The sequence below is a fragment of the Oncorhynchus keta genome, unplaced genomic scaffold, assembly GCF_023373465.1.
Source record: "Oncorhynchus keta strain PuntledgeMale-10-30-2019 unplaced genomic scaffold, Oket_V2 Un_scaffold_3531_pilon_pilon, whole genome shotgun sequence".
NCBI classification, from domain to species: domain Eukaryota; kingdom Metazoa; phylum Chordata; class Actinopteri; order Salmoniformes; family Salmonidae; genus Oncorhynchus; species Oncorhynchus keta.
Genome location: NW_026290920.1, coordinates 255,001 through 280,786, shown reverse-complemented (window position 1 = coordinate 280,786; position 25,786 = coordinate 255,001). Strand labels below are relative to the sequence as shown.

The following is a 25,786-nucleotide window of genomic DNA, read 5'->3' as shown; positions in this document are numbered from 1 at the left end:
TCTGTAGTAGATAACTATCTAATAATATCATTAAATCAGTCTAATGTGGTTCTGTAGTAGATAACTATCTAATAATATCATTAAATCAGTCTAATGTGGTTCTGTAGTAGATAACTATCTAATAATATCATTAGATCAGTCTAATGTGGTTCTGTAGTAGATAACTATCTAATAATATCATTAGATCAGTCTAATGTGGTTCTGTAGTAGATAACTATCTAATAATATCATTAGATCAGTCTAATGTGGTTCTGTAGTAGATAACTATCTAATAATATCATTAGATCAGTCTAATGTGGTTCTGTAGTAGATAACTATCTAATAATATCATTAGAACAGTCTAATGTGGTTCTGTAGTAGATAACTATCTAATAATATCATTAGATCAGTCTAATGCTGTTCTGTGTTGTACAAAAAGACATTATATTTATTCAAGCCTTCATTTGACCTATCAGTAGTGTGTTCTGTAAAAATGTAATTACATGAAATGTATTACATAAATATGTCTGTCTATTTCCCTCTCTCCTCTAGGTGTGTCCTCTCTGATTGCTCTGGTTCAGTCAGCTCAGGGCGAGGATCAGCCCAAGCTCAACGTGTTGCTGTGTGAGGCTGTGGTGGCAGTTTACCTGTCCCTGCTCATCCATGGGCTGGGCATGCACGCTGGCAACGAACTGTTCCGCCTCGCTGCTCACCCCCTCAGCAACAAGATGTGGGCGGCCGTGTTTGGGGGTGGGGCTAAAATCATCATCAAACCCAAACGGAACGCCGAGATCACTCCAGGTAACTTAGTAGACCCCTCGGCTTGTAACCACTGACCTCCTCTCTACCTCTCTATCTCTCTCTTCCTCTCTCCTCCTCTCTACCTCCTCTCTCCTCCTCTCTACCTCCTCTCTACCTCCTCTACATCTCTCCTCTCTACCTCTTCTCTACCTCTTCTCTACCACTTCTCTACCTCTTCTCTACCTCCTCTCTACTTCTCTCTACCTCCTCTCTACCTCTCTCCTCTCTCTACCTCTCTCTCCTCCTCCTCTCTACCTCTCTCCTCCTCTCTACCTCCTCTATACCTCCTCTCTCTACCTCCTCTCTACCTCTCTCCTCCTCCTCTACCTTACGTCTCTCCTCCTCTACCTCTCTCCTCCTCTCCTCTCTTTCTCTCTACCCCTCTCCTCTCTACCTCCCCCTCCTCTCTACCTCTATCCTCCTCTCTACCTCTCTTTCTCTCTCTACCTCTCTTTCTCTCTCTACCTCTCTTTCTCACTATCTCTACCCCTCTCTACCTCTCTTTCTCTCTATCTCTACCCCTCTCTACCTCTCTCTACCTCTCCTCCTCTCTCTCTCTTTCTCTCTCTTTCTCTCTACCTCCTTCTCTCTACCTCTCCTCCTCTACCTCTACTCCTCTATACCTCTCCTCCTCTCTACCTGTACTCCTCTCTACCTCTCTCTTTCTCTATACCTCTACTCCTCTCTACCTCTCTCTTTCTCGCTACTTCTCTCTTTCTCTATACCTCTACTCCTCTATACCTCTACTTCTTTCTACCTCTACTCCTCTCTACCTCTCTCTTTCTCGCTACTTCTCTCTTTCTCTAAAGCTCTACTCCTCTATACCTGTACTCCTCTCTACCTCTACTCCTCTATACCTGTACTCCTCTCTACCTCTACTCCTCTATACCTGTACTCCTCTCTACCTCTACTCCTCCCTACCTCTACTCCTCTCTACCTCTACTCCTCTATACCTGTACTCCTCTATACCTCTACTCCTCTCTACCTCTACTCTCTACCTCTACTCCTCCCTACCTCTACTCCTCCCTACCTCTACTCCTCTCTACCTCTACTCCTCTATACCTCTACTCCTCCCTACCTCTACTCCTCTCTACCTCTACTCCTCTCTACCTCTACTCCTCTCTACCTCTACTCCTCTATACCTCTACTCCTCTCTACCTGTACTCTTCTCTACCTCTACTCCTCTCTACCTCTACTCCTCTCTACCTCTACTCCTCTCTACCTCTCCTCTCTACCTCTACTCCTCTCTACCTCTACTCCCCTCTACCTCTACTCCTCTCTACCTCTACTCCTCTCTACCTCTACTCCTCTCTACCTCTACTCCTCTCTACCTCTACTCCTCTCTACCTCTACTCCTCTATACCTCTACTCCTCTCTACCTCTACTCCTCTCTACCTCTACACCTCTATACCTCTACTCCTCTCTACCTCTACTCCTCTCTACCTCTACTCCTCTCTACCTCTCTCTTTCTCGCTACTTCTCTCTTTCTCTATACCTCTACTCCTCTCTACCTCTACTCCTCTCTACCTCTACACCTCTATACCTCTACACCTGTATACCTCTACTCCTCTATACCTCTACTCCTCTCTACCTCTACTCCTCTCTACCTCTACTCCTCTCTACCTCTACTCCTCTCTACCTCTACTCCTCTCTATACCTCTCTCCTCTCTACTCTACTCCTCTCTACCTCTACTCTACTCCTCTCTACCTCTACTCCTCTACCTCTACTCTACTCTCTATACCTCTACTCCTCTACTCCTCTCTACCTCTACTCCTCTCTACCCTCTCTCCTCCTCTCTACTCTCTACTCTACTCTCTACCTCTACTCTCTACTACCTCTCTACTCCTCTCTACTCCTCTCTACTCCTCTCTACTTCTCCTCTCTACCTCTACTCTCTACCCTCTATACCTAATCCTCTACTCCTCTCTACTCCTCTCTCCTCTACTCCTCTACCTCTACTCCTCTCTACCTCTACTCCTCTCTACCTCTACTCTACCTCTACTCCTCTCTACCTCTACCTCTACTCTCTCTGTCTACTCCTCTACCTCTACCTCTACTCCTCTACTCTCTACCTCTACTCCTCTCTACTACCTCTACTCCTCTCTACCTCTACTCCTCTCTACCTCTACTCCTCTCTACCTCTACCTCTCTACCTCTACTCCTCTCTACCTCTACTCCTCTCTACCTCTCCTCTCTACTCTCCCCTACCTCTACTCCTCCTACCTCTCCTCTACCCTCTATACCTCTACCCTCTATACCTCTACTCTCTACCTCTACTCTCTCTACCTCCTCTACCTCTACTACCTCTACCTCTACTCTCTCTACCTCTACTCTCTCTCTACCTCTACTCCTCTCTACCTCTACTCCTCTATACCTCTACCCTCTATACCTCTACTCCTCTCATACATCTACCTCTACTCCTCTCTACCTCTACTCCTCTCTACCTCTACTCTCTACTCTACCTCTACTCCTCTACCTCTACCTCTACTCCTCTCTACCTCTCTACTCCTCTCTACCTCTACTCCTCTCTACACCTCTCTACCTCTACACCTCTCTACCTCTACTCCTCTACTCCTCTCTACCTCTACTCCTCTCTACCTCTACTCCTCTCTACTCCTCTCTACCTCTACTCCTCTACCTCTACTCCTCTCTACCTCTCTCCTCCCTCTCTCTCTACTCTCTACCTCTACTCCTCTCTACCTCTACTCCTCCTCTACCTCTACTCCTCCCTACCTCTACTCCTCCCTACCTCTACTCTCTACTCCTCTCTACCTCTACTCCTCTCTACCTCTCCTCTCTACCTCCTCTCTACCTCTACTCCTCTCTACCTCTACTCCTCTCTACCTCTCCTCTCTACCTCTACTCTCTACTCTCTCCCCTCTCTACCTCTACTCTACTCCTCTCTACTCTACTCCTCTCTACCTCTACTCCTCTATACCTCTACTCCTCTACCTACCTCTACTCCTCTACACCTCTACTCCTCCTCTATACCTCTACTCCTCTCTACCTCCTCTACCTCTCTACTCTTCTCTCTACCTCTACTCCTCTCTACCTCTACTCTCTCTACCTCTACTCTATACCTCTACACCTGTATACCTCTACTCCTCTATACCTCTACTCCTCTCTACCTCTACTCCTCTCTACCTCTACTCCTCTCTACCTCTACTCCTCTCTACCTCTACTCCTCTCTATACCTCTACTCCTCTCTACTCCTCTCTACCTCTACTCCTCTATACCTCTACTCCTCTCTACCTCTACTCCTCTCCTCTACTCCTCTATACCTCTACTCCTCTCTACATCTACTCCTCTATACCTCTACTCCTCTCTACCTCTACTCCTCTCTACCTCTACTCCTCTCTACTCCTCTCTACCTCTACACCTCTCTACCTCTACTCTCTCTACTCCTCTCTACTCCTCTCTACTTCTACTCCTCTCTACCTCTACACCTCTCTACACCTCTATACCTCTAATCCTCTCTACCTCTACTCCTCTCTACTCCTCTCTACCTCTACTCCTCTCTACCTCTACTCTCTCTACCTCTACTCCTCTCTACCTCTACTCCTCTACCTCTACACCTCTCTACCTCTACTCCTCTCTACCTCTACTCCTCTCTACTCCTCTCTACCTCTACTCCTCTCTACTCCTCTCTACACCTCTACACCTCTATACCTCTACTCCTCTCTACTCCTCTCTACTCCTCTCTACTCCTCTCTACCTCTACTCCTCTCTACCTCTACTCCTCTCTATACCTCTACTCCTCTCTACTCCTCTCTACCTCTACTCCTCTCTACACCTCTATACCTCTACTCCTCTATACCTCTACTCCTCTCTACTCCTCTCTACCTCTACTCCTCTCTACCTCTACTCCTCTCTACTCCTCTCTACCTCTACTCCTCTCTACTCCTCTCTACCTCTACTCCTCTCTACCTCTACACCTCTCTACCTCTCCTCCTCTCTACCTCTACACCTCTCTACCTCTCCTCCTCTCTACTCCTCTCTACCTCTACTCCTCTCTACCTCTACACCTCTCTACCTCTACTCCTCTCTACTCCTCTCTACCTCTACCCTCTCTACCTCTACTCCTCTCTACTCCTCTCTACCTCTACTCCTCTCTACTCTCTACTCCTCTCTACCTCTACTCCTCTCTACTCTCTACTCCTCTCTACCTCTACTCCTCTCTACCTCTCTACCTCTACTCCTCTCTACCTCTACTCCTCTCTACTCCTCTCTACCTCTACTCCTCTCTCTCCTCTCTACCTCTACTCTCTACCTCTACTCCTCTCTACCTCTACTCCTCTCTACTCCTCTCTACCTCTACTCCTCTCTACTCCTCTCTACCTCTACTCCTCTCTACCTCTACTCCTCTCTACTCCTCTCTACTCCTCTCTACCTCTACTCCTCTCTACTCCTCTCTACCTCTACTCCTCTCTACCTCTACTCCTCTCTACCCTCTCTACCTCTACTCCTCTCTACTCCTCTCTACCTCTACTCTCTACCTCTACTCCTCTCTACCTCTACTCCTCTCTACCTCTACTCCTCTCTACTCCTCTCTACCTCTAATCCTCTCTACCTCTACTCCTCTCTACTCCTCTCTACCTCTACTCCTCTCTACCTCTACTCCTCTCTACCTCTACTCCTCTCTACTCCTCTCTACCTCTACTCTCTACCTCTACTCCTACCTCTACTCCTCTCTACCTCTACTCTCTCTACTCCTCTCTACCTCTACTCCTCTCTACTCCTCTCTACACCTCTATACCTCTACTCCTCTCTACTCCTCTCTACTCCTCTCTACTCCTCTCTACCTCTACTCCTCTCTACCTCTACTCCTCTCTATACCTCTACTCCTCTCTACTCCTCTCTACCTCTACTCCTCTCTACACCTCTATACCTCTACTCCTCTATACCTCTACTCCTCTCTACTCCTCTCTACCTCTACTCCTCTCTACCTCTACACCTCTCTACCTCTACTCCTCTCTACTCCTCTCTACCTCTACTCCTCTCTACCTCTACTCCTCTCTACCTCTACACCTCTCTACCTCTACTCCTCTCTACCTCTCCTCCTCTCTACTCCTCTCTACCTCTACTCCTCTCTACCTCTACACCTCTCTACCTCTACTCCTCTCTACTCCTCTCTACCTCTACTCCTCTCTACCTCTACTCCTCTCTACTCCTCTCTACCTCTACTCCTCTCTACTCCTCTCTACTCCTCTCTACCTCTACTCCTCTCTACTCCTCTCTACTCCTCTCTACCTCTACTCCTCTCTACTCCTCTCTACCTCTACTCCTCTCTACCTCTACTCCTCTCTACTCCTCTCTACCTCTACTCCTCTCTACTCCTCTCTACCTCTACTCCTCTCTACCTCTACTCCTCTCTACCTCTACTCCTCTCTACTCCTCTCTACCTCTACTCCTCTCTACTCCTCTCTACCTCTACTCCTCTCTACCTCTACTCCTCTCTACTCCTCTCTACTCCTCTCTACTCCTCTCTACCTCTACTCCTCTCTACTCCTCTCTACTCCTCTCTACCTCTCTGCTCTACTCATTTGTTTATCCTTTGTGTTCTGTCTGTTTTCTGTCTCCCCACATCTCTCTCCTCTCTGTCCCCTGTTGTAACATTCTACTTAACCTTTACCTTTCATTCTCTTCCCTACTCCCTCCCCCTCCCTTGTTTCACCCCCCTTTTTTACTCATGCCTGAGGCTGGGAAATCAGACGCAAGCCCCTCCCTCCCATGACTAGCCAGACTTACATAACTCCTCCTCCCCTCTCCACTGTGCCAGTTGATATTGAGGCAGGTAGGCCTGAGCAGGGTCCTCCCCCCAGCCCCAGTGTCTCCCAGCCCCTCCACACTGATTCAGGGGACACAGCAGCACCTAGTTGTGAGTAACAGAGCTCCAGTGGGTTTGCAGTGCTGGGTGCAGTGATAAACTACCTGGTTTTGCGGTGTGGTATTGCAGTGCAGTGAATGCCACTAATGTGGTTTCCCCACTCTGTGTTCCTCAGAAAGTTAGCTGGTCTTTTCTGTAAGGATACTATTCGTTGGAAGTTCATGGTTCTCTGAACGGACAGAAATAGATCTCTGTCTGTCTCTGTTATTGTGTGCTGTGGTCTCATCTCATTGTATCGTGCACCTGAGTGTGTGTTTATGCAGGTGTGTTTGTGCAGGTGTGTGTGCATGTTTTCCATCTCATTGTGTCATCTCTATCTGTCTGTCACCATAGCAGCAGCAGCAGGTAAAGCTAGAACGGACTCGTCATCATCAGTGACCTCTGAACCTGACTCAGGGACTAAGGCTAAACCAGGTACTCACTGTGTTTCAGGTCTGGGTTAACTAACAGTGCATTTCCACATAACACGATAATTCGATAGCCATGCTTGCTTTGTCCTCATGTGAGTGCTAGCAAGCAGGCTAGGTATCAACAGCCAATCCAGTAGGGGGTGGAAGCTTGAGTGAACTTCGATTGGTCAATAGCGTTGGTATATCGCAGAGTATTTGCATACATTTCAGCTTTCGCCAACTTTGTTCCAGCCGTATTCATGCTGGCATCCACCAACCCTCCCCCCGACCACTTCACTTCCCTACATGGAAAATGAATGGGGCACCGTTGTTTCATCGCCCCCATCGTGTTATGTGAAAATGCACTGTAAGGTTTAACCAGGTACTCACTGTGCTTCAGGCCTGGCTTAACTAAAGCTAAACCAGGTACTCACTGTGCTTCAGGCCTGGCTTAACTAAAGCTAAACCAGGTACTCACTGTGCTTCAGGCCTGGCTTAACTAAAGCTAAACCAGGTACTCACTGTGCTTCAGGCCTGGCTTAACTAAAGCTAAACCAGGTACTCACTGTGCTTCAGGCCTGGCTTAACTAAAGCTAAACCAGGTACTCACTGTGCTTCAGGCCTGGCTTAACTAAAGCCCAGGTGTGCTTCAGGCCTGGCTTAACTAAAGCTAAACCAGGTACTCACTGTGCTTCAGGCCTGGCTTAACTAAAGCTAAACCAGGTACTCACTGTGCTTCAGGCCTGGCTTAACTAAAGCTAAACCAGGTACTCACTGTGCTTCAGGCCTGGCTTAACTAAAGCTAAACCAGGTACTCACTGTGCTTCAGGCCTGGCTTAACTAAAGCTAAACCAGGTACTCACTGTGCTTCAGGCCTGGCTTAACTAAAGCTAAACCAGGTACTCACTGTGCTTCAGGCCTGGCTTAACTAAAGCTAAACCAGGTACTCACTGTGCTTCAGGCCTGGCTTAACTAAAGCTAAACCAGGTACTCACTGTGCTTCAGGCCTGGCTTAACTAAAGCTAAACCAGGTACTCACTGTGCTTCAGGCCTGGCTTAACTAAAGCTAAACCAGGTACTCACTGTGCTTCAGGCCTGGCTTAACTAAAGCTAAACCAGGTACTCACTGTGCTTCAGGCCTGGCTTAACTAAAGCTAAACCAGGTACGCTCACTGTGCTTCAGGCCTGGCTTAACTAAAGCTAAACCAGGTACGCTCACTGTGCTTCAGGCCTGGCTTAACTAAAGCTAAACCAGGTACTCACTGTGCTTCAGGCCTGGCTTAACTAAAGCTAAACCAGGTACTCACTGTGCTTCAGGCCTGGCTTAACTAAAGCTAAACCAGGTACTCACTGTGCTTCAGGCCTGGCTTAACTAAAGCTAAACCAGGTACGCTCACTGTGCTTCAGGCCTGGCTTAACTAAAGCTAAACCAGGTACTCACTGTGCTTCAGGCCTGGCTTAACTAAAGCCCAGGTACTCACTGTGCTTCAGGCCTGGCTTAACTAAAGCTAAACCAGGTACGCTCACTGTGCTTCAGGCCTGGCTTAACTAAAGCTAAACCAGGTACTCACTGTGCTTCAGGCCTGGCTTAACTAAAGCTAAACCAGGTACTCACTGTGCTTCAGGCCTGGCTTAACTAAAGCTAAACCAGGTACTCACTGTGCTTCAGGCCTGGCTTAACTAAAGCTAAACCAGGTACTCACTGTGCTTCAGGCCTGGCTTAACTAAAGCTAAACCAGGTACTCACTGTGCTTCAGGCCTGGCTTAACTAAAGCTAAACCAGGTACGCTCACTGTGCTTCAGGCCTGGCTTAACTAAAGCTAAACCAGGTACTCACTGTGCTTCAGGCCTGGCTTAACTAAAGCTAAACCAGGTACGCTCACTGTGCTTCAGGCCTGGCTTAACTAAAGCTAAACCAGGTACGCTCACTGTGCTTCAGGCCTGGCTTAACTAAAGCTAAACCAGGTACGCTCACTGTGCTTCAGGCCTGGCTTAACTAAAGCTAAACCAGGTACGCTCACTGTGCTTCAGGCCTGGCTTAACTAAAGCTAAACCAGGTACTCACTGTGCTTCAGGCCTGGCTTAACTAAAGCTAAACCAGGTACTCACTGTGCTTCAGGCCTGGCTTAACTAAAGCTAAACCAGGTACGCTCACTGTGCTTCAGGCCTGGCTTAACTAAAGCTAAACCAGGTACGCTCACTGTGCTTCAGGCCTGGCTTAACTAAAGCTAAACCAGGTACTCACTGTGCTTCAGGCCTGGCTTAACTAAAGCTAAACCAGGTACTCACTGTGCTTCAGGCCTGGCTTAACTAAAGCTAAACCAGGTACTCACTGTGTTCTGGCTTAACTAAAGCTAAACCAGGTACTCACTGTGCTTCAGGCCTGGCTTAACTAAAGCTAAACCAGGTACTCACTGTGCTTCAGGCCTGGCTTAACTAAAGCTAAACCAGGTACTCACTGTGCTTCAGGCCTGGCTTAACTAAAGCTAAACCAGGTACTCACTGTGCTTCAGGCCTGGCTAACTAAAGCTAAACCAGGTACGCTCACTGTGCTTCAGGCCTGGCTTAACTAAAGCTAAACCAGGTACTCACTGTGCTTCAGGCCTGGCTTAACTAAAGCCCAGGTACGCTCACTGTGCTTCAGGCCTGGCTTAACTAAAGCTAAACCAGGTACGCTCACTGTGCTTCAGGCCTGGCTTAACTAAAGCTAAACCAGGTACTCACTGTGCTTCAGGCCTGGCTTAACTAAGGGTAAACCAGGTACGCTCACTGTGCTTCAGGCCTGGCTTAACTAAAGCTAAACCAGGTACACTGTGCTTCAGGCCTGGGCTAAACCAGGTACGGTCTTCAGGCCTGGCTTAACTAAAGGGTAAACCAGGTACTCACTGGGCTTAGGCCTGGCTTAACTAAAGCTAAACCAGGTACTCACTGTGCTTCAGGCCTGGCTTAACTAAAGCTAAACCAGGTACTCAACTAAACTAAAGCTAAACCAGGTACACTCACTGGGCTTCAGGCCTGGCTTAACTAAGGGTAAACCAGGTACACTCACTGGGCTTCAGGCCTGCCTTAACTAAAGTAAACCAGGTACGCTCACTGTGCTTCACTGGGCTAAAGCTAAACCAGGTACGCTCACTGTGGTTCAGGCCTGGCTTAACTAAAGCTAAACCAGGTAAGCTCACTGTGCTTCGGGCCTGGCTTAACTAAAGCTAAACCAGGTATACTCACTGGGCTATAGGTCTGCCTTAACTAAGGGTAAACCAGGTACACTCACTGGGCTAAGGGTAAACCAGGTACACTCACTGGGCTATAGGTCTGCCTTAACTAAGGGTAAACCAGGTACACTCACTGGGCTAAGGGTAAACCAGGTACACTCACTGGGCTATAGGTCTGCCTTAACTAAGGGTAAACCAGGTACACTCACTGGGCTATAGGTCTGCCTTAACTAAGGGTAAACCAGGTACACTCACTGGGCTATAGGTCTGCCTTAACTAAGGGTAAACCAGGTACACTCACTGGGCTATAGGTCTGCCTTAACTAAGGGTAAACCAGGTACACTCACTGGGCTGTAGGTCTGCCTTAACTAAGGGTAAACCAGGTACTCTAACTGGGCTAAGGGTAAACCAGGTACTCTAACTGGGCTAAGGGTAAACCAGCTACACTCACTGGGCTATAGGTCTGCCTGAACTAAGGTTAAACCAGTTACACTCACTGGGCTATAGGTCTGCCTTAACTAAGGGTAAACCAGGTACACTCACTGGGCTATAGGTCTGCCTTAACTAAGGGTAAACCAGGTACACTCACTGGGCTATAGGTCTGCCTTAACTAAGGGTAAACCAGGTACACTCACTGGGCTATAGGTCTGCCTTAACTAAGGGTAAACCAGGTACACTCACTGGGCTATAGGTCTGCCTTAACTAAGGGTAAACCAGGTACACTCACTGGGCTATAGGTCTGCCTTAACTAAGGGTAAACCAGGTACACTCACTGGGCTATAGGTCTGCCTTAACTAAGGGTAAACCAGGTACACTCACTGGGCTATAGGTCTGCCTTAACTAAGGGTAAACCAGGTACACTCACTGGGCTATAGGTCTGCCTTAACTAAGGGTAAACCAGGTACACTCACTGGGCTATAGGTCTGCCTTAACTAAGGGTAAACCAGGTACACTCACTGGGCTATAGGTCTGCCTTAACTAAGGGTAAACCAGGTACACTCACTGGGCTATAGGTCTGCCTTAACTAAGGGTAAACCAGGTACACTCACTGGGCTATAGGTCTGCCTTAACTAAGGGTAAACCAGGTACACTCACTGGGCTATAGGTCTGCCTTAACTAAGGGTAAACCAGGTACACTCACTGGGCTATAGGTCTGCCTTAACTAAGGGTAAACCAGGTACACTCACTGGGCTATAGGTCTGCCTTAACTAAGGGTAAACCAGGTACACTCACTGGGCTATAGGTCTGCCTTAACTAAGGGTAAACCAGGTACACTCACTGGGCTATAGGTCTGCCTTAACTAAGGGTAAACCAGGTACACTCACTGGGCTATAGGTCTGCCTTAACTAAGGGTAAACCAGGTACACTCACTGGGCTATAGGTCTGCCTTAACTAAGGGTAAACCAGGTACACTAACTGGGCTATAGGTCTGCCTTAACTAAGGGTAAACCAGGTACACTCACTGGGCTATAGGTCTGCCTTAACTAAGGGTAAACCAGGTACACTCACTGGGCTATAGGTCTGCCTTAACTAAGGGTAAACCGGGTACACTCACTGGGCTATAGGTCTGCCTTAACTAAGGGTAAACCAGGTACACTCACTGGGCTATAGGTCTGCCTTAACTAAGGGTAAACCAGGTACATGGGGCGGCAGGGTAGCCTATTGGTTAGAGCATTGGACTAGTAACCAAAAGGTTGCAAGTTCAAATCCCAGAGTTGACAAGGTTACAAATCTGTCGTTCTGCCACGGAACAGGCAGTTAACCCACTGTTCTTAGGCCGTCATTGAAAATAAGAATTTGTTCTTAACTGACTTGCCTAGTGAAGTAAATGTAAAAAATGTAAAACACTAACTGGGCTGTATGTCTGGAATGGAATGAAAGGTTCCTATGTGTTTGATTCTATTCCATTATTTCCATTCCAGCCATTATTATGATCTGTCCTCCCCTCACCAGCCTCCACTGCCTGTGTGATCTAGTGTGGATCAGTAGTATCCGTGATGGTGTACTGTAGTAACTGTGTTGTTCCTCCATTATTATGATCCGTCCTCCCCTCACCAGTCTCCACTGCCTGGGTGATCTAGTGTGGATCAGTAGTATCCGTGATGGTGTACTGTAGTAACTGTGTTGTTCCTCCATTATTATGATCCGTCCTCCCCTCACCAGCCTCCACTGCCTGGGTGATCTAGTGTGGATCAGTAGTATCCGTGATGGTGTACTGTAGTAACTGTGTTGTTCCTCCATTATTATGAGCCGTCCTCCCCTCACCAGCCTCCACTGCCTGGGTGATCTAGTGTGGATCAGTAGTATCCGTGATGGTGTACTGTAGTAACTGTGTTGTTCCTCCATTATTATGAGCCGTCCTCCCCTCACCAGCCTCCACTGCCTGGGTGATCTAGTGTGGATCAGTAGTATCCGTGATGGTGTACTGTAGTAACTGTGTTGTTCCTCCATTATTATGATCCGTCCTTCCCTCACCAGCCTCCACTGCCTGGGTGATCTAGTGTGGATCAGTAGTATCCGTGATGGTGTACTGTAGTAACTGTGTTGTTCCTCCATTATTATGAGCCGTCCTCCCCTCACCAGCCTCCACTGCCTGGGTGATCTAGTGTGGATCAGTAGTATCCGTGATGGTGTACTGTAGTAACTGTGTTGTTCCTCCATTATTATGATCCGTCCTCCCCTCACCAGCCTCCACTGCCTGGGTGATTTACATTTACATTTACGTCATTTAGCAGACGCTCTTATCCAGAGCGACTTACAAATTGGTGCATTCACCTTATGACATCCAGTAGAACAGTCACTTTACAATAGTGCATCTAAATCTTAAAGGGGGGGTGAGAAGGATTACTTATCCTATCCTAGGTATTCCTTAAAGAGGTGGGGTTTCAGGTGTCTCCGGAAGGTGGTGATTGACTCCGCTGTCCTGGCGTCGTGAGGGAGTTTGTTCCACCATTGGGGGGCCAGAGCAGCGAACAGTTTTGACTGGGCTGAGCGGGAACTGTACTTCCTCAGTGGTAGGGAGGCGAGTAGGCCAGAGGTGGATGAACGCAGTGCCCTTGTTTGGGTGTAGGGCCTGATCAGAGCCTGGAGGTACTGAGGTGCCGTTCCCCTCACAGCTCCGTAGGCAAGCACCATGGTCTTGTAGCGGATGCGAGCTTCAACTGGAAGCCAGTGGAGAGAGCGGAGGAGCGGGGTGACGTGAGAGAACTTGGGAAGGTTGAACACCAGACGGGCTGCGGCGTTCTGGATGAGTTGTAGGGGTTTAATGGCACAGGCAGGGAGCCCAGCCAACAGCGAGTTGCAGTAATCCAGACGGGAGATGACAAGTGCCTGGATTAGGACCTGCGCCGCTTCCTGTGTGAGGCAGGGTCGAACTCTGCGGATGTTGTAGAGCATGAACCTACAGGAACGGGCCACCGCCTTGATGTTAGTTGAGAACGACAGGGTGTTGTCCAGGATCACGCCAAGGTTCTTAGCGCTCTGGGAGGAGGACACAATGGAGTTGTCAACCGTGATGGCGAGATCATGGAACGGGCAGTCCTTCCCGGGAGGAAGAGCAGCTCCGTCTTGCCGAGGTTCAGCTTGAGGTGGTGATCCGTCATCCACACTGATATGTCTGCCAGACATGCAGAGATGCGATTCGCCACCTGGTCATCAGAAGGGGAAAGGAGAAGATTAATTGTGTGTCGTCTGCATAGCAATGATAGGAGAGACCATGTGAGGTTATGACAGAGCCAAGTGACTTGGTGTATAGCGAGAATAGGAGAGGGCCTAGAACAGAGCCCTGGGGGACACCAGTGGTGAGAGCGCGTGGTGAGGAGACAGATTCTCGCCACGCCACCTGGTAGGAGCGACCTGTCAGGTAGGACGCAATCCAAGCGTGGGCCGCGCCGGAGATGCCCAACTCGGAGAGGGTGGAGAGGAGGATCTGATGGTTCACAGTATCGAAGGCAGCCGATAAGTCTAGAAGGATGAGAGCAGAGGAGAGAGAGTTAGCTTTAGCGGTGCGGAGCGCCTCCGTGATACAGAGAAGAGCAGTCTCAGTTGAATGACTAGTCTTGAAACCTGACTGATTTGGATCGAGAAGGTCATTCAGAGAGAGATAGCGCGAGAGCTGGCCAAGGACGGCACGTTCAAGAGTTTTGGAGAGAAAAGAAAGAAGGGATACTGGTCTGTAGTTGTTGACATCGGAGGGATCGAGTGTAGGTTTTTTCAGAAGGGGTGCAACTCTCGCTCTCTTGAAGACGGAAGGGACGTAGCCAGCGGTCAGGGATGAGTTGATGAGCGAGGTGAGGTAAGGGAGAAGGTCTCCGGAAATGGTCTGGAGAAGAGAGGAGGGGATAGGGTCAAGCGGGCAGGTTGTTGGGCGGCCGGCCGTCACAAGACGCGAGATTTCATCTGGAGAGAGAGGGGAGAAAGAGGTCAGAGCACAGGGTAGGGCAGTGTGAGCAGAACCAGCGGTGCCATTTGACTTAGCAAACGAGGATCGGATGTCGTCGACCTTCTTTTCAAAGTGGTTGACGAAGTCATCTGCAGAGAGGGGGAGGGGAGGAGGATTCAGGAGGGAGGAGAAGGTGGCAAAGAGCTTCCTAGGGTTAGAGGCAGATGCTTGGAATTTAGAGTGGTAGAAAATGGTTCTGATCTAGTGTGGATCAGTAGAATCCGTGATGGTGTACTGTAGTAACTGTGTTGTTCCTCCATTATTATGATCCGTCCTCCCCTCACCAGCCTCCACTGCCTGGGTGATCTAGTGTGGATCAGTAGTATCCGTGATGGTGTACTGTAGTAACTGTGTTGTTCCTCCATTATTATGAGCCGTCCTCCCCTCACCAGCCTCCACTGCCTGGGTGATCTAGTGTGGATCAGTAGTATCCGTGATGGTGTACTGTAGTAACTGTGTTGTTCCTCCATTATTATGATCCGTCCTCCGCTCACCAGCCTCCACTGCCTGTGTGATCTAGTGTGGATCAGTAGTATCTGTGATGGTGTACTGTAGTAACTGTGTTGTTCCTCCATTAGTATGTTAGTTTCTAGCATGTGATTGTGGTATTGTAGTTAGGTGCTTGATGAAAGCAACACAACTGTAATTCAACATATTTATTATTACTTATTAGATGTGTCGGTAGACAAACTCATTCTGAATATCAGTTCTTCTGAATACTGTTTTGGAACCAACCTGTAGTGATCAGACATTATTAGCAGATTGTGTTAAATAAATCAATGTGCTTTTGTGTTCACATTTAGACTTGATAACTTTTCTTTGAAGTCAAGTGTTCTTTCAGGATGTGGGTGAAAGGGGGAGGAGTGGAGAAATGGGGAGAGGAAAAGAGGCTTGGAGAGGATGTGGAGAGGAGAGGAGAGGAGAGGAGAGGAGAGGAGAGGAGAGGAGAGGAGAGGAGAGGGTGGAGGAGAAGAGGCTGGTTTTGGGAGGATGTGGAGAGGAGAGAACAGAGGAAAGGAGGGGAGAGGAGGAAAAGAGGCTGGTGCCACACACACACACACACACACCCACGCTCTGGAGAGCTGAGATATAAGGGTCCTTGGGCTCTCTCTGTTGTATACCAGGTCACAAGCCATGCAGATTACCCTCAAGGACTCAGAAGCCTTTCAACCAGCAGACAGACGTTGATTACAATATTATTAGAAACCTCTGGTCATATAACCATTCATAGCCATTCTAACCAGTCTCATCATGATATATAGTATAATGAGTTATTGTGATCACCTTGACTGTATTGTCTAGTAGTCTGACGTGTGTGTGTGTTGTATGTGTGTGTGTGTGTGTGTGTGTTGTACGTGTGTGTGTGTGTGTGTGTGTGTGTGTTCGTTTTGTGTTGTACGTGTGTGTGTGTCTTACACTGTTGTCTTGGTTTGTCTCTCGTCTCAGTGGTTCCAGAGATAGTCACCCAGGATAACGGTCCAGGTTTGTGTTAAAACGTCTGTGTCTGTCGTGTCCGCTCTCCTCTGTATGTGTTTCTGTGTCTCTCCATGTCTTGGGCCCAGAGTTTACCATAACCATGTGACCTGACCAGGAAGACGCTGGGCCCTATCGCTAACACAGATGCTGTGCAGGGTTGCTGGAGTCAATAATCAGTTTCCTGAATTGAAACTGAATTGAGCCTAAACCCTGGTGCTGTGCCTTCCACCTGTACCCCCTAACCTCTCCTGGGCTCTACTGGGTGATGAAGACGATGATGAGTGATCAACTCCTCTTCATCTCTTACAAGGCAGCAGTCATGTAAAAATGTTTCTATAAAAAAAAACATATGTACTAACAATCTCTCTCCCACACCCACCATCCCCTCCCCCAGCCGTGCCAGCCCCTGCCCCGGCAGAGGATGTGGATCGACTCAGACGACGGTTTAATATGAGGATGCTGGTTCCTGGTCGTCCAGTAAAGGAGGTCCCTGCCACCCCCCCTCCCGTCCCTGCAGAGAGACCCGCCTACAGGGAGAAGTTCATTCCTCCAGAGCTCAGCATGTGGGACTACTTTGTGGCCAAAGTAAGATGCTGCTCCGCACAACATCACTGTATACATACGCTCACTGACAAACCATTTGTTGGTACATACAGTCATTAAAACATCAAAATAGACACAAACAAATAAGCTCTCCTCCTCTCTCTCCTCCTCCCTCTCCTCCTTCCTCTCCTCCTCTCTCCTCCTTCCTCTCCTCCTCTCTCTCCTCCTTCCCTCCTCCCTCCTCCTCTCCTCTCCTCCTCCCTCTCCTCCTCCCTCTCCTCTCTCCTCCTCCTCTCTCCTCTCTCCTCTCTCTCTCTCTCTCTCTCCTCCTCTCCTCTCCTCCTCCCTCTCTCTCCTCCTCCCTCTCCTCTCTCCCTCTCCTCTCCTCCTCTCTCCTCTCTCTCCCTCCTCCTCTCTCCCTCTCTCCTCCTCCCTCTCCTCCTCCCTCTCTCTCTCTCTCTCCTCCCTCTCCTCCTCTCTCTCTCCTCTCCTCCCCTCTCCTCTCCTCCCTCTCTCCTCCTCCCTCTCTCTCTCTCTCTCCTCCTCTCTCCTTCCTCTCCTCCTCTCTCCTCCTCCTCTCTCTCTCCTCCTCTCCTCCTCCTCTCCTCCTCTCCTCCTCTCTCTCCCTCCCTCTCCTCCTCTCTCTCCTCCTCCCTCTCCTCTCTCTCTCTCCTCCTCCCTCTCTCTCTCTCTCTCCTCCTCTCTCTCCTCTCCCTCCTCCCTCTCCTCCTCTCTCTCCTCCTCCCTCTCCTCCTCCCTCTCCTCCTCCCTCTCCTCTCTCTCTCCTCCTCTCTCTCTCTCTCTCTCTCTCTCTCTCCTCCCTCTCCTCTCTCTCTCTCCTCTCTCTCTCCTCCTCCTCTCTCTCTCTCCTCTCTCCTCTCTCTCCTCCTCCCTCTCTCTCTCTCTCTCTCTCTCCCCTCCCTCTCCTCTCTCTCTCCTCCCTCCTCCTCCCCTCTCTCCTCTCCTCTCTCTCCTCCCTCTCCTCCTCTCTCTCTCCTCCTCCCTCTCCTCCTCTCTCTCCTCCTCCCTCTCCTCCTCCCTCTCCCCCCAGCCCTTCCTGCCCCTGTCAGACAGTGGAGCTCTGTATGACTCAGATGAGAGCGGAGAGGAGGATGATGACGACGATGATGATGATGCTTTCCTCTCTGACACACAGATGACTGAACACTCTGACCCCAACTCATACAGGTGTGTCATTGTTGTGCCTTTTCCTACTTGACATCTAAGTAGAGTTTAGCTGTGGACAGCCCTTTGTATTGGGCCATGGTACACTGATGGTTCAGAGTATTTTCTACTAAGATTCAACACCCTGCCATTTTACCTGTAATTTCATGGTATGCTCTCTCCCTCTCCTCTCCTCCCTCTCTCTCTCTCCTCTCCTCTCTCCTCTCCTCCCTCTCCCTCTCTCTCTCTCCCTCTCCTCTCCTCTCCTCCCTCTCTCTTCTCTCCCTCTCCTCTCCTCCCTCTCTCTCTCTCCTCTCTCTTCTCTCCTCTCTCCCTCTCCTCCCTCTCTCTCTCTCCTTTCTCTTCTCTCCTCTCTCCTCTCTCTCTCCTCTCTCTCTCTCTCTCTCTTCTCTCCTCTCTCTTCTCTCCTCTCTCTCTCTCCTCTCTCTCTTCTCCCTCTCCTCTCCTCTTCTCCCTCTCTCTCTCTCCTTTCTCTTCTCTCCTCTCTCTCTCAACTCTCTCCTCTCTCCTCTCTCTCCTCTCCTTTCTCTTCTCTCTCTCTCTCCTCTCTCTCTCACCTCTCTCTCTCTCTCCTCTCTCTCTCTCTCTCTCTCCTCTCTCTCTCTCTCCTCTCTCCTCTCTCTTCTCTCCCTCTCCTCTCTCTTCTCTCCCCTCTCCTCTCTCTCTCTCCTCTCTCTCCTCTCTCTCCTCTCTCTCTCCTCCTCTCTCTCCTCTCTCTCTCTCCTCTTCTCTCCTCTCTCTCTCTCTCTCTCTCTCTCTCTCTCTCTCTCCTTTCTCTCTCCTCTCTCTTCTCTCCCTCTCCCCTCTCCTCTCTCTGTCCTCTCCCTCTCCCCTCTCTTCTCTCCCTCTCCTCTCCTCTCTCTCTCCTCTCTCTCTCTCCTCTCTCTTCTCTCCCTCTCTGTCGTTGTGTGTAGTTGGTCTCTGATCCGTCTGGTCATGGTGAAACTGGCTCTACATAACGTCAAGACCTTCCTCCCTCTCACTGGACTGGACTTCACAGGTACACAAACACACACACAGGGTTGAATGGCAGGAAACCGTTTACAGGGATTTACCGATCAAAACCACTCCATTATATGTGATGTCTAAATCTGTCTTCTCTACGGCTCTACGGCCTCTGATGGGCCAGACAGCCCATCTCAGGGAGGGGCCAGACGGCCCGTCTCAGGGTGGGGCCAGACAGCCCGTCTCAGGGTGGGGCCAGACAGCCCGTCTCAGGGTGGGGCCAGACAGCCCATCTCAGGGTGGGGCCAGACAGCCCGTCTCAGGGTGGGGCCAGACAGCCCGTCTCAGGGTGGGGCCAGACAGCCCGTCTCAGGGTGGGGCCAGACAGCCCGTCTCAGGGTGGGGCCAGACAGCCCGTCTCAGGGTGGGGCCAGACAGCCCGTCTCAGGGTGGGGCCAGACAGCCCGTCTCAGGGTGGGGCCAGACAGCCCGTCTCAGGGTGGGGCCAGACAGCCCGTCTCAGGGTGGGGCCAGAGAGCCCGTCTCAGGGTGGGGCCAGAGAGCCCGTCTCGGGGTGGGGCCAGAGAGCCCGTCTCGGGTGGGGCCAGAGAGCCCGTCTCGGGGTGGGGCCAGAGAGCCCGTCTCAGGGTGGGGCCAGAGAGCCCGTCTCGGGTTGGGGCCAGAGAGCCCGTCTCGGGTTGGGGCCAGAGAGCCCGTCTCGGGTTGGGGCCAGAGAGCCCGTCTCAGGGTGGGGCCAGAGAGCCCGTCTCAGGGTGGGGCCAGAGAGCCCGTCTCAGGGTGGGGCCAGAGAGCCCGTCTCAGGGTGGGGCCAGAGAGCCCGTCTCAGGGTGGGGCCAGAGCCCGTCTCAGGGTGGGGGAGAGCCCGTCTCAGGGTGGGGCCAGAGAGCCCGTCTCAGGGTGGGGGACAGAGAGCCCGTCTCAGGGTGGGGGACAGAGAGCCCGTCTCAGGGTGGGGCCAGAGAGCCCGTCTCAGGGTGGGGCCAGAGAGCCCGTCTCAGGGGGGGGCCAGGGTGGGGGAGAGCCCGTCTCAGGGTGGGGGACAGAGGGTGGGGGACCCCGTCTCAGGGTGGGGGACAGAGAGCCCGTCTCAGGGTGGGGGACAGAGAGCCCGTCTCAGGGTGGGGGACAGAGAGCCCGTCTCAGGGTGGGGGACAGAGAGCCCGTCTCAGGGTGGGGGACAGAGAGCCCGTCTCAGGGTGGGGGACAGAGAGCCCGTCTCAGGGTGGGGGACAGAGAGCCCGTCTCAGGGTGGGGGACAGAGAGCCCGTCTCAGGGTGGGGGACAGAGAGCCCGTCTCAGGGTTTTAAAACAGTCTGTCACTCGAATATCGTTGCTTTAATTCAGTGCCTGACCGAGCACTCTGTCTTTCTCTCTCTCCATCAACTCCATTCAAATTGCATCCAAAATAGATCATCCTGTTCTAGATTGTTCTTTATATATAGATGTCCTAGCCCACCTCTTTCAGGTAATACATTCAATGCAGCATTAGTCTTATATTTAGCAAATTAATGATGGCTTATGCATAATAAGCTTGTACTTTATAGCCTCTTGTCTCTTGCTCAGTACACACACCTGTGCTCCGCTGGCCTCTCCCTAAATAACGCTCCTCAGCTCTTGGAGTCCCATGCAGGAAAAGATACACTAGAATAGTTTGCTGGACATTATTATATTTTTGCATTTCTTATACCAATAGACCATTAGAAGAGGGACACAAGCTCTTGTTTGCTGAATGTTAAATACAGCAGCCAATAGAACTCACAGGTAGTTTGAAAGAAGAGTGAACTCACGATGGTGGTAGGTTATAACAGTTATTTATTCAGACCCATAACCATTCAATCTTCATGAAGAGAAGTGAAAGCTTTCTGCATCTAATTCTGGTCCTATATTATTCAACGATGTCTTTAGAATGATGAAGATAAGGACAACACAACGTATTTCATTGAACTGTTGAAAGAGAGGAAGGAATGAAGCAACAATAGAGAAAGAGGAGGTGGGCTAGTAACATTAGGGGAAATATTATGAAAGGTCAGCCTACTAATTATACAAATAGGCCCTATTCAATTTCAGAATTGAAATCTAATTTTCTAGCCTGTAGTAACTTTGTAGGCTGCATGTGCTGCACCAGAATCACATGATCTCTCCCTGCTTTATCATGGTTTGAATGAGGTGAGTAAATCCAGTTCATATACAGTATAATATAATGCAGTACAGGAATACAGATTAGCAAGTTTCATTTATTTAGCCAAGAGAGCATATAGCTAGCTACATCTATGGGCTTTTATGTTTTTCTGTCGTGTGTAATGTGCAGTAGACTATATCATATATGTATTGGATAAGGGCACCATCATTTGGGCTTTTTTGGGCTTGGGCTCAGTAAATGTCTTTAATGTGTAGGGCTCAGTAAATGTCTTTAATGTAGGGCTCAGTAAATGTCTTTAATGTAGGGCTCAGTAAATGTCTTTAATGTGTAGGGCTCAGTAAATGTCTTTAATGTGTAGGGCTCAGTAAATGTCTTTAATGTAGGGCTCAGTAAATGTCTTTAATGTAGGGCTCAGTAAATGTCTTTAATGTAGGGCTCAGTAAATGTCTTTAATGTAGGGCTCAGTAAATGTCTTTAATGTAGGGCTCAGTAAATGTCTTTAATGTAGGGCTCAGTAAATGTCTTTAATGTAGGGCTCAGTAAATGTCTTTAATGGGCTCAGTAAATGTCTTTAATGTAGGGCTCAGTAAATGTCTTTAATGTAGGGCTCAGTAAATGTCTTTAATGTAGGGCTCAGTAAATGTCTTTAATGTGTAGGGCTCAGTAAATGTCTTTAATGTGTAGGGCTCAGTAAATGTCTTTAATGTGTAGGGCTCAGTAAATGTCTTTAATGTGTAGGGCTCAGTAAATGTCTTTAATGTGTAGGGCTCAGTAAATGTCTTTAATGTGTAGGGCTCAGTAAATGTCTTTAATGTGTAGGGCTCAGTAAATGTCTTTAATGCAGGGCTCATCAGGCTCAGGTAGCATCAGGGTTGAATGTTGGATCAAAGCTCTAATTACATCCAGACAGGCCTATTTATATACTTTATAATGCTTTTGAATGACACTTCCAGTTTTGGCGGGATATTCCGTGTAGCCCGGGAGAAAAGTGAATTATTCTGGGGATGGAACAATTGTAATATACGGGAAAATATTGAACACGCACTTACGCACGCACGCACGCACTCACTCACGCACTCACTCCCGCACTCACTCCCGCACTCACTCCCGCACTCACTCACTCACTCCCACTCACTCCCGCACTCACTCCCGCACTCACTCCCGCACTCACTCCCGCACTCACTCCCGCACTCACTCACGCACTCACTCACTCACTCACTCACTCACTCACTCACACTCACGCACTCACTCACTCACTCAATTTTCAATTAAATTCAATTCAAGGGCTTTATTGGCATGGGAAACATGTGTTAACATTGCCAAAGCAAGTGAGGTAGACAACATACAAAGTGAATATATAAAGTGAAAAACAACAAAAATTAACAGTAAACATTACACATACAGAAGTTTCAAAACAGTAAAGACATTACAAATGTCATATTATATATATATATATATATATACAGTGTTTTAACTATGTACAGATGGTTAAAGGACACAAGATAAAATAAATAAGCATAAATATGGGTTGTATTTACAATGGTGTTTGTTCTTCACTGGTTGCCCTTTTCTCGTGGCAACAGGTCACAAATCTTGCTGCTATGATGGCACACTGTGGAATTTCACCCAGTAGATATGGGAGTTTTTCAAAATTGGATTTGTTTTCGAATTCTTTGTGGATCTGTGTAATCTGAGGGAAATATGTCTCTCTAATATGGTCATACATTAGACAGGAGGTTTGGAAGTGCAGCTCAGTTTCCACCTCATTTTGTGGGCAGTGAGCACATAGCCTGTCTTCTCTTGAGAGCCATGTCTGCCTACGGCGGCCTTTCTCAATAGCAAGGCTATGCTCACTGAGTCTGTACATAGTCAAAGCTTTCCTTAATTTTGGGTCAGTCACAGTGGTCAGGTATTCTGCCGCTGTGTACTCTCTGTGTAGGGCCAAATAGCATTCTAGTTTGCTCTGTTTTTTTTTTAAATTCTTTCCAATGTGTTAAGTAATTATCGATTTGGTTGGGTCTAATTGTGCTGTTGTCCTGGGGCTCTGTAGGGTGTGTTTGTGAACAGAGCCCCAGGACCAGCTTGCTTAGGGGACTCTTCTCCAGGTTCATCTCTCTGTAGGTGATGGCTTTGTTATGGAAGGTTTGGGAATCGCTTCCTTTTAGGTGGTTGTAGAATTTAACGGCTCTTTTCTGGATTTTGATAATTAGTGGGTATCGGCCTAATTCGGCTCTGCATGCATTATTTGGTGTTTTCCGTTGTACACGGAGGATATTTTTGCAGAATTCTGCGTGCAGAGTCTCAATTTGGTGTTTGTCCCATTTTGTGAGGTCTTGGTTGGTGAGACCTCACAACCATAAAGGGCAATGGGCTCTATGACTGATTCAAGTATTTTTAGCCAAATCCTAATTGGTATGTTGAAATGTATGTTTCTTTTGATGGCATAGAATGCCCTTCTTGCCTTGTCTCTCAGATCGTTCACAGCTTTGTGGAAGTTACCTGTGGCGCTGATGTTTAGGCCAAGGTATGTATAGTTTTTTGTGTGCTCTAGGGCAACAATGTCTAGATGGAATTTGTATTTCTGGTCCTGGTGACTGGACCTTTTTTGGAACACCATTATTTTGGTCTTACTGAGATTTACTGTCAGGGCCCAGGTCTGACAGAATCTGTGCATAAGATCTAGGTGCTGCTGTAGGCCCTCCTTGGTTGGTGACAGAAGTACCAGATCATCAGCAAACAGCAGACATTTGACTCTAGCAAGGGGAGGCCGGGTGCTGCAGACTTCTAGTGCCCGCGCCAATTCGTTGATATATATGTTGAAGAGGGTGGGGCTTAAGCTGCATCCCTGTCTAACCCCACGACCCCGTGTGAAGAAATGTGTGTGTTTTTTGCCAATTTTAACCGCACACTTGTTGTTTGTGTACATGGATTTTATAATGTTGTATGTTTTACCCCCAACACCACTTTCCATCAGTTTGTATAGCAGACCCTCATGCCAGATTGAGTGGAAGGCTTTTTTGAAATCAACAAAGCATGAGAAGAATTTGCCTTTGTTTTGGTTTGTTTGGTTGTCAATTAGGGTGTGCAGGGTGAATACATGGTCTGTTGTACGGTAATTTGGTAAAAAGCCTATTTGACATTTGCTCAGTACATTGTTTTCATTGAGGAAATGTACGAGTCTGCTGTTAATAATAATGCAGAGGATTTTCCCAAGGTTACTGTTGACACATATTCCACGGTAGTTATTGGGGTCAAATTTGTCTCCACTTTTGTGGATTGGGGTGATCAGTCCTTGGTTCCAAATATTGGGGAAGATGCCAGAGCTAAGTATGATGTTAAAGAGTTTTAGTATAGCCAATTGGAATTTGTTGTCTGTATATTTGATCATTTCATTAAGGATACCATCAACACCACATGCCTTTTTGGGTTGGAGGGTTTTTATTTTGTCCTGTAACTCATTCAAGGTAATTGGAGAATCCAGTGGGTTCTGATAATCTTTAATAGTTGATTCTAAGATTTGTATTTGTTCCTGTATATGTTTTTGCTCTTTATTCTTTGTTATAGAGCCAAAAAGATAGGAGAAGTGGTTTACCCAGACATCTCCATTTTGGATAGATAATTCTTCGTGTTTTTGTTTGTTTAGTGTTTTCCAATTTTCCCAGAAGTGGTTAGAGTCTATGGATTCTTCAATTATATTGAGCTGATTTCTGACATGCTGTTCCTTCTTTTTCCGTAGTGTATTTCTGTATTGTTTTAGTGATTCACCATAGTGAAGGCGTAGACTCAGATTTTCCGGGTCTCTATGTTTTTGGTTGGACAGGTTTCTCAATTTCTTTCTTAGATTTTTGCATTCTTCATCAAACCATTTGTCATTATTGTTCATTTTCTTCGGTTTTCTATTTGAGATTTTTAGATTTGATAGGGAAGCTGAGAGGTCAAATATACTGTTAAGATGTTCTACTGCCAAGTTTACACCTTCACTATTACAGTGGAACGTTTTGTCCAGGAAGTTGTCTGAAAGGGATTGAATTTGTTGTTGCCTAATTGTTTTTTAGTAGGTTTCCAAACTGCATTCCTTCCATCTATAGCATTTCTTAATGTTACTCAGTTCCTTTGGCTTTGATGCCTCATGATTGAGTATTGCTCTGTTCAAGTAGACTGTGATTTTGCTGTGGTCTGATAGGGGTGTCAGTGGGCTGACTGTGAACGCTCTGAGAGACTCTGGGTTGAGGTCAGTGATAAAGTAGTCTACAGTACTACTGCCAAGAGATGAGCTATAGGTGTACCTACCATAGGAGTCCCCTCCCTGTGGGAGGGGATGCTGTCACCTCCAGGCAGATGTTTGTCCCCCTGTGTGCTGAGGGTGTCAGGTTCTTGTCCGGTTCTGGCATTTAGGTCGCCACAGACTAGTACATGTCCCTGGGCCTGGAAATGATTGATTTCGCCCTCCAGGATGGAAAAGCTGTCTTCATTAAAATATGGGGATTCTAGTGGGGGGATATAGGTAGCACACAGGAGGACATTTTTCTCTGTTAGGATAATTTCCTTTTTGAATTTCTAGCCAAATGTAGAATGTTCCTGTTTTGATTAATTTAATGGAGTGAGTTAGGTCTGCTCTATACCAAATTAGCATACCCCCTGAGTCCCTTCCCTGTTTCACACCTCACTCACTCACTCACTCACTCACTCACTCACTCACTCACTCACTCACTCACTCACTAGAGCGGCGCAACCAAAACAGTTTTTCTTTCTGTTATCGTCCTCTC

The 25,786-nt window shown here is 48.3% G+C and overlaps 1 protein-coding gene and 1 long non-coding RNA gene across 44 annotated transcripts in view; both read left to right on the top strand.

Moving 5' to 3' along the window:
• The window catches only part of dmxl2 (Dmx-like 2), a 137,406-nt gene that overhangs the window by 82,997 nt on the left and 28,623 nt on the right, over positions 1–25,786 (top strand). For 40 of the 43 annotated variants that reach the window (XR_008131806.1, XR_008131801.1, XR_008131802.1 and 37 more), the window contains exons 39-43: positions 532–780; positions 7,002–7,082; positions 16,581–16,771; positions 17,781–17,917; positions 18,829–18,914. Coding sequence is in view for 2 of the 43 variants with exons in the window: in XM_052515880.1 (XP_052371840.1) it covers positions 532–780; positions 7,002–7,082; positions 16,581–16,771; positions 17,781–17,917; positions 18,829–18,914 (744 nt within the window). In the remaining 41 variants the exon portion in view is untranslated. The remainder of the gene's footprint in view (positions 1–531; positions 781–7,001; positions 7,083–16,580; positions 16,772–17,780; positions 17,918–18,828; positions 18,915–25,786) is intronic. The other 3 variants (XR_008131832.1, XR_008131831.1, XR_008131827.1) reach the window with 2 other exon arrangements.
• Positions 10,435–11,898, top strand: LOC127928691 (uncharacterized). The gene is made up of 3 exons (XR_008131896.1): positions 10,435–10,606; positions 10,803–11,676; positions 11,723–11,898. It is a non-coding gene; the product is annotated as an uncharacterized LOC127928691 (long non-coding RNA).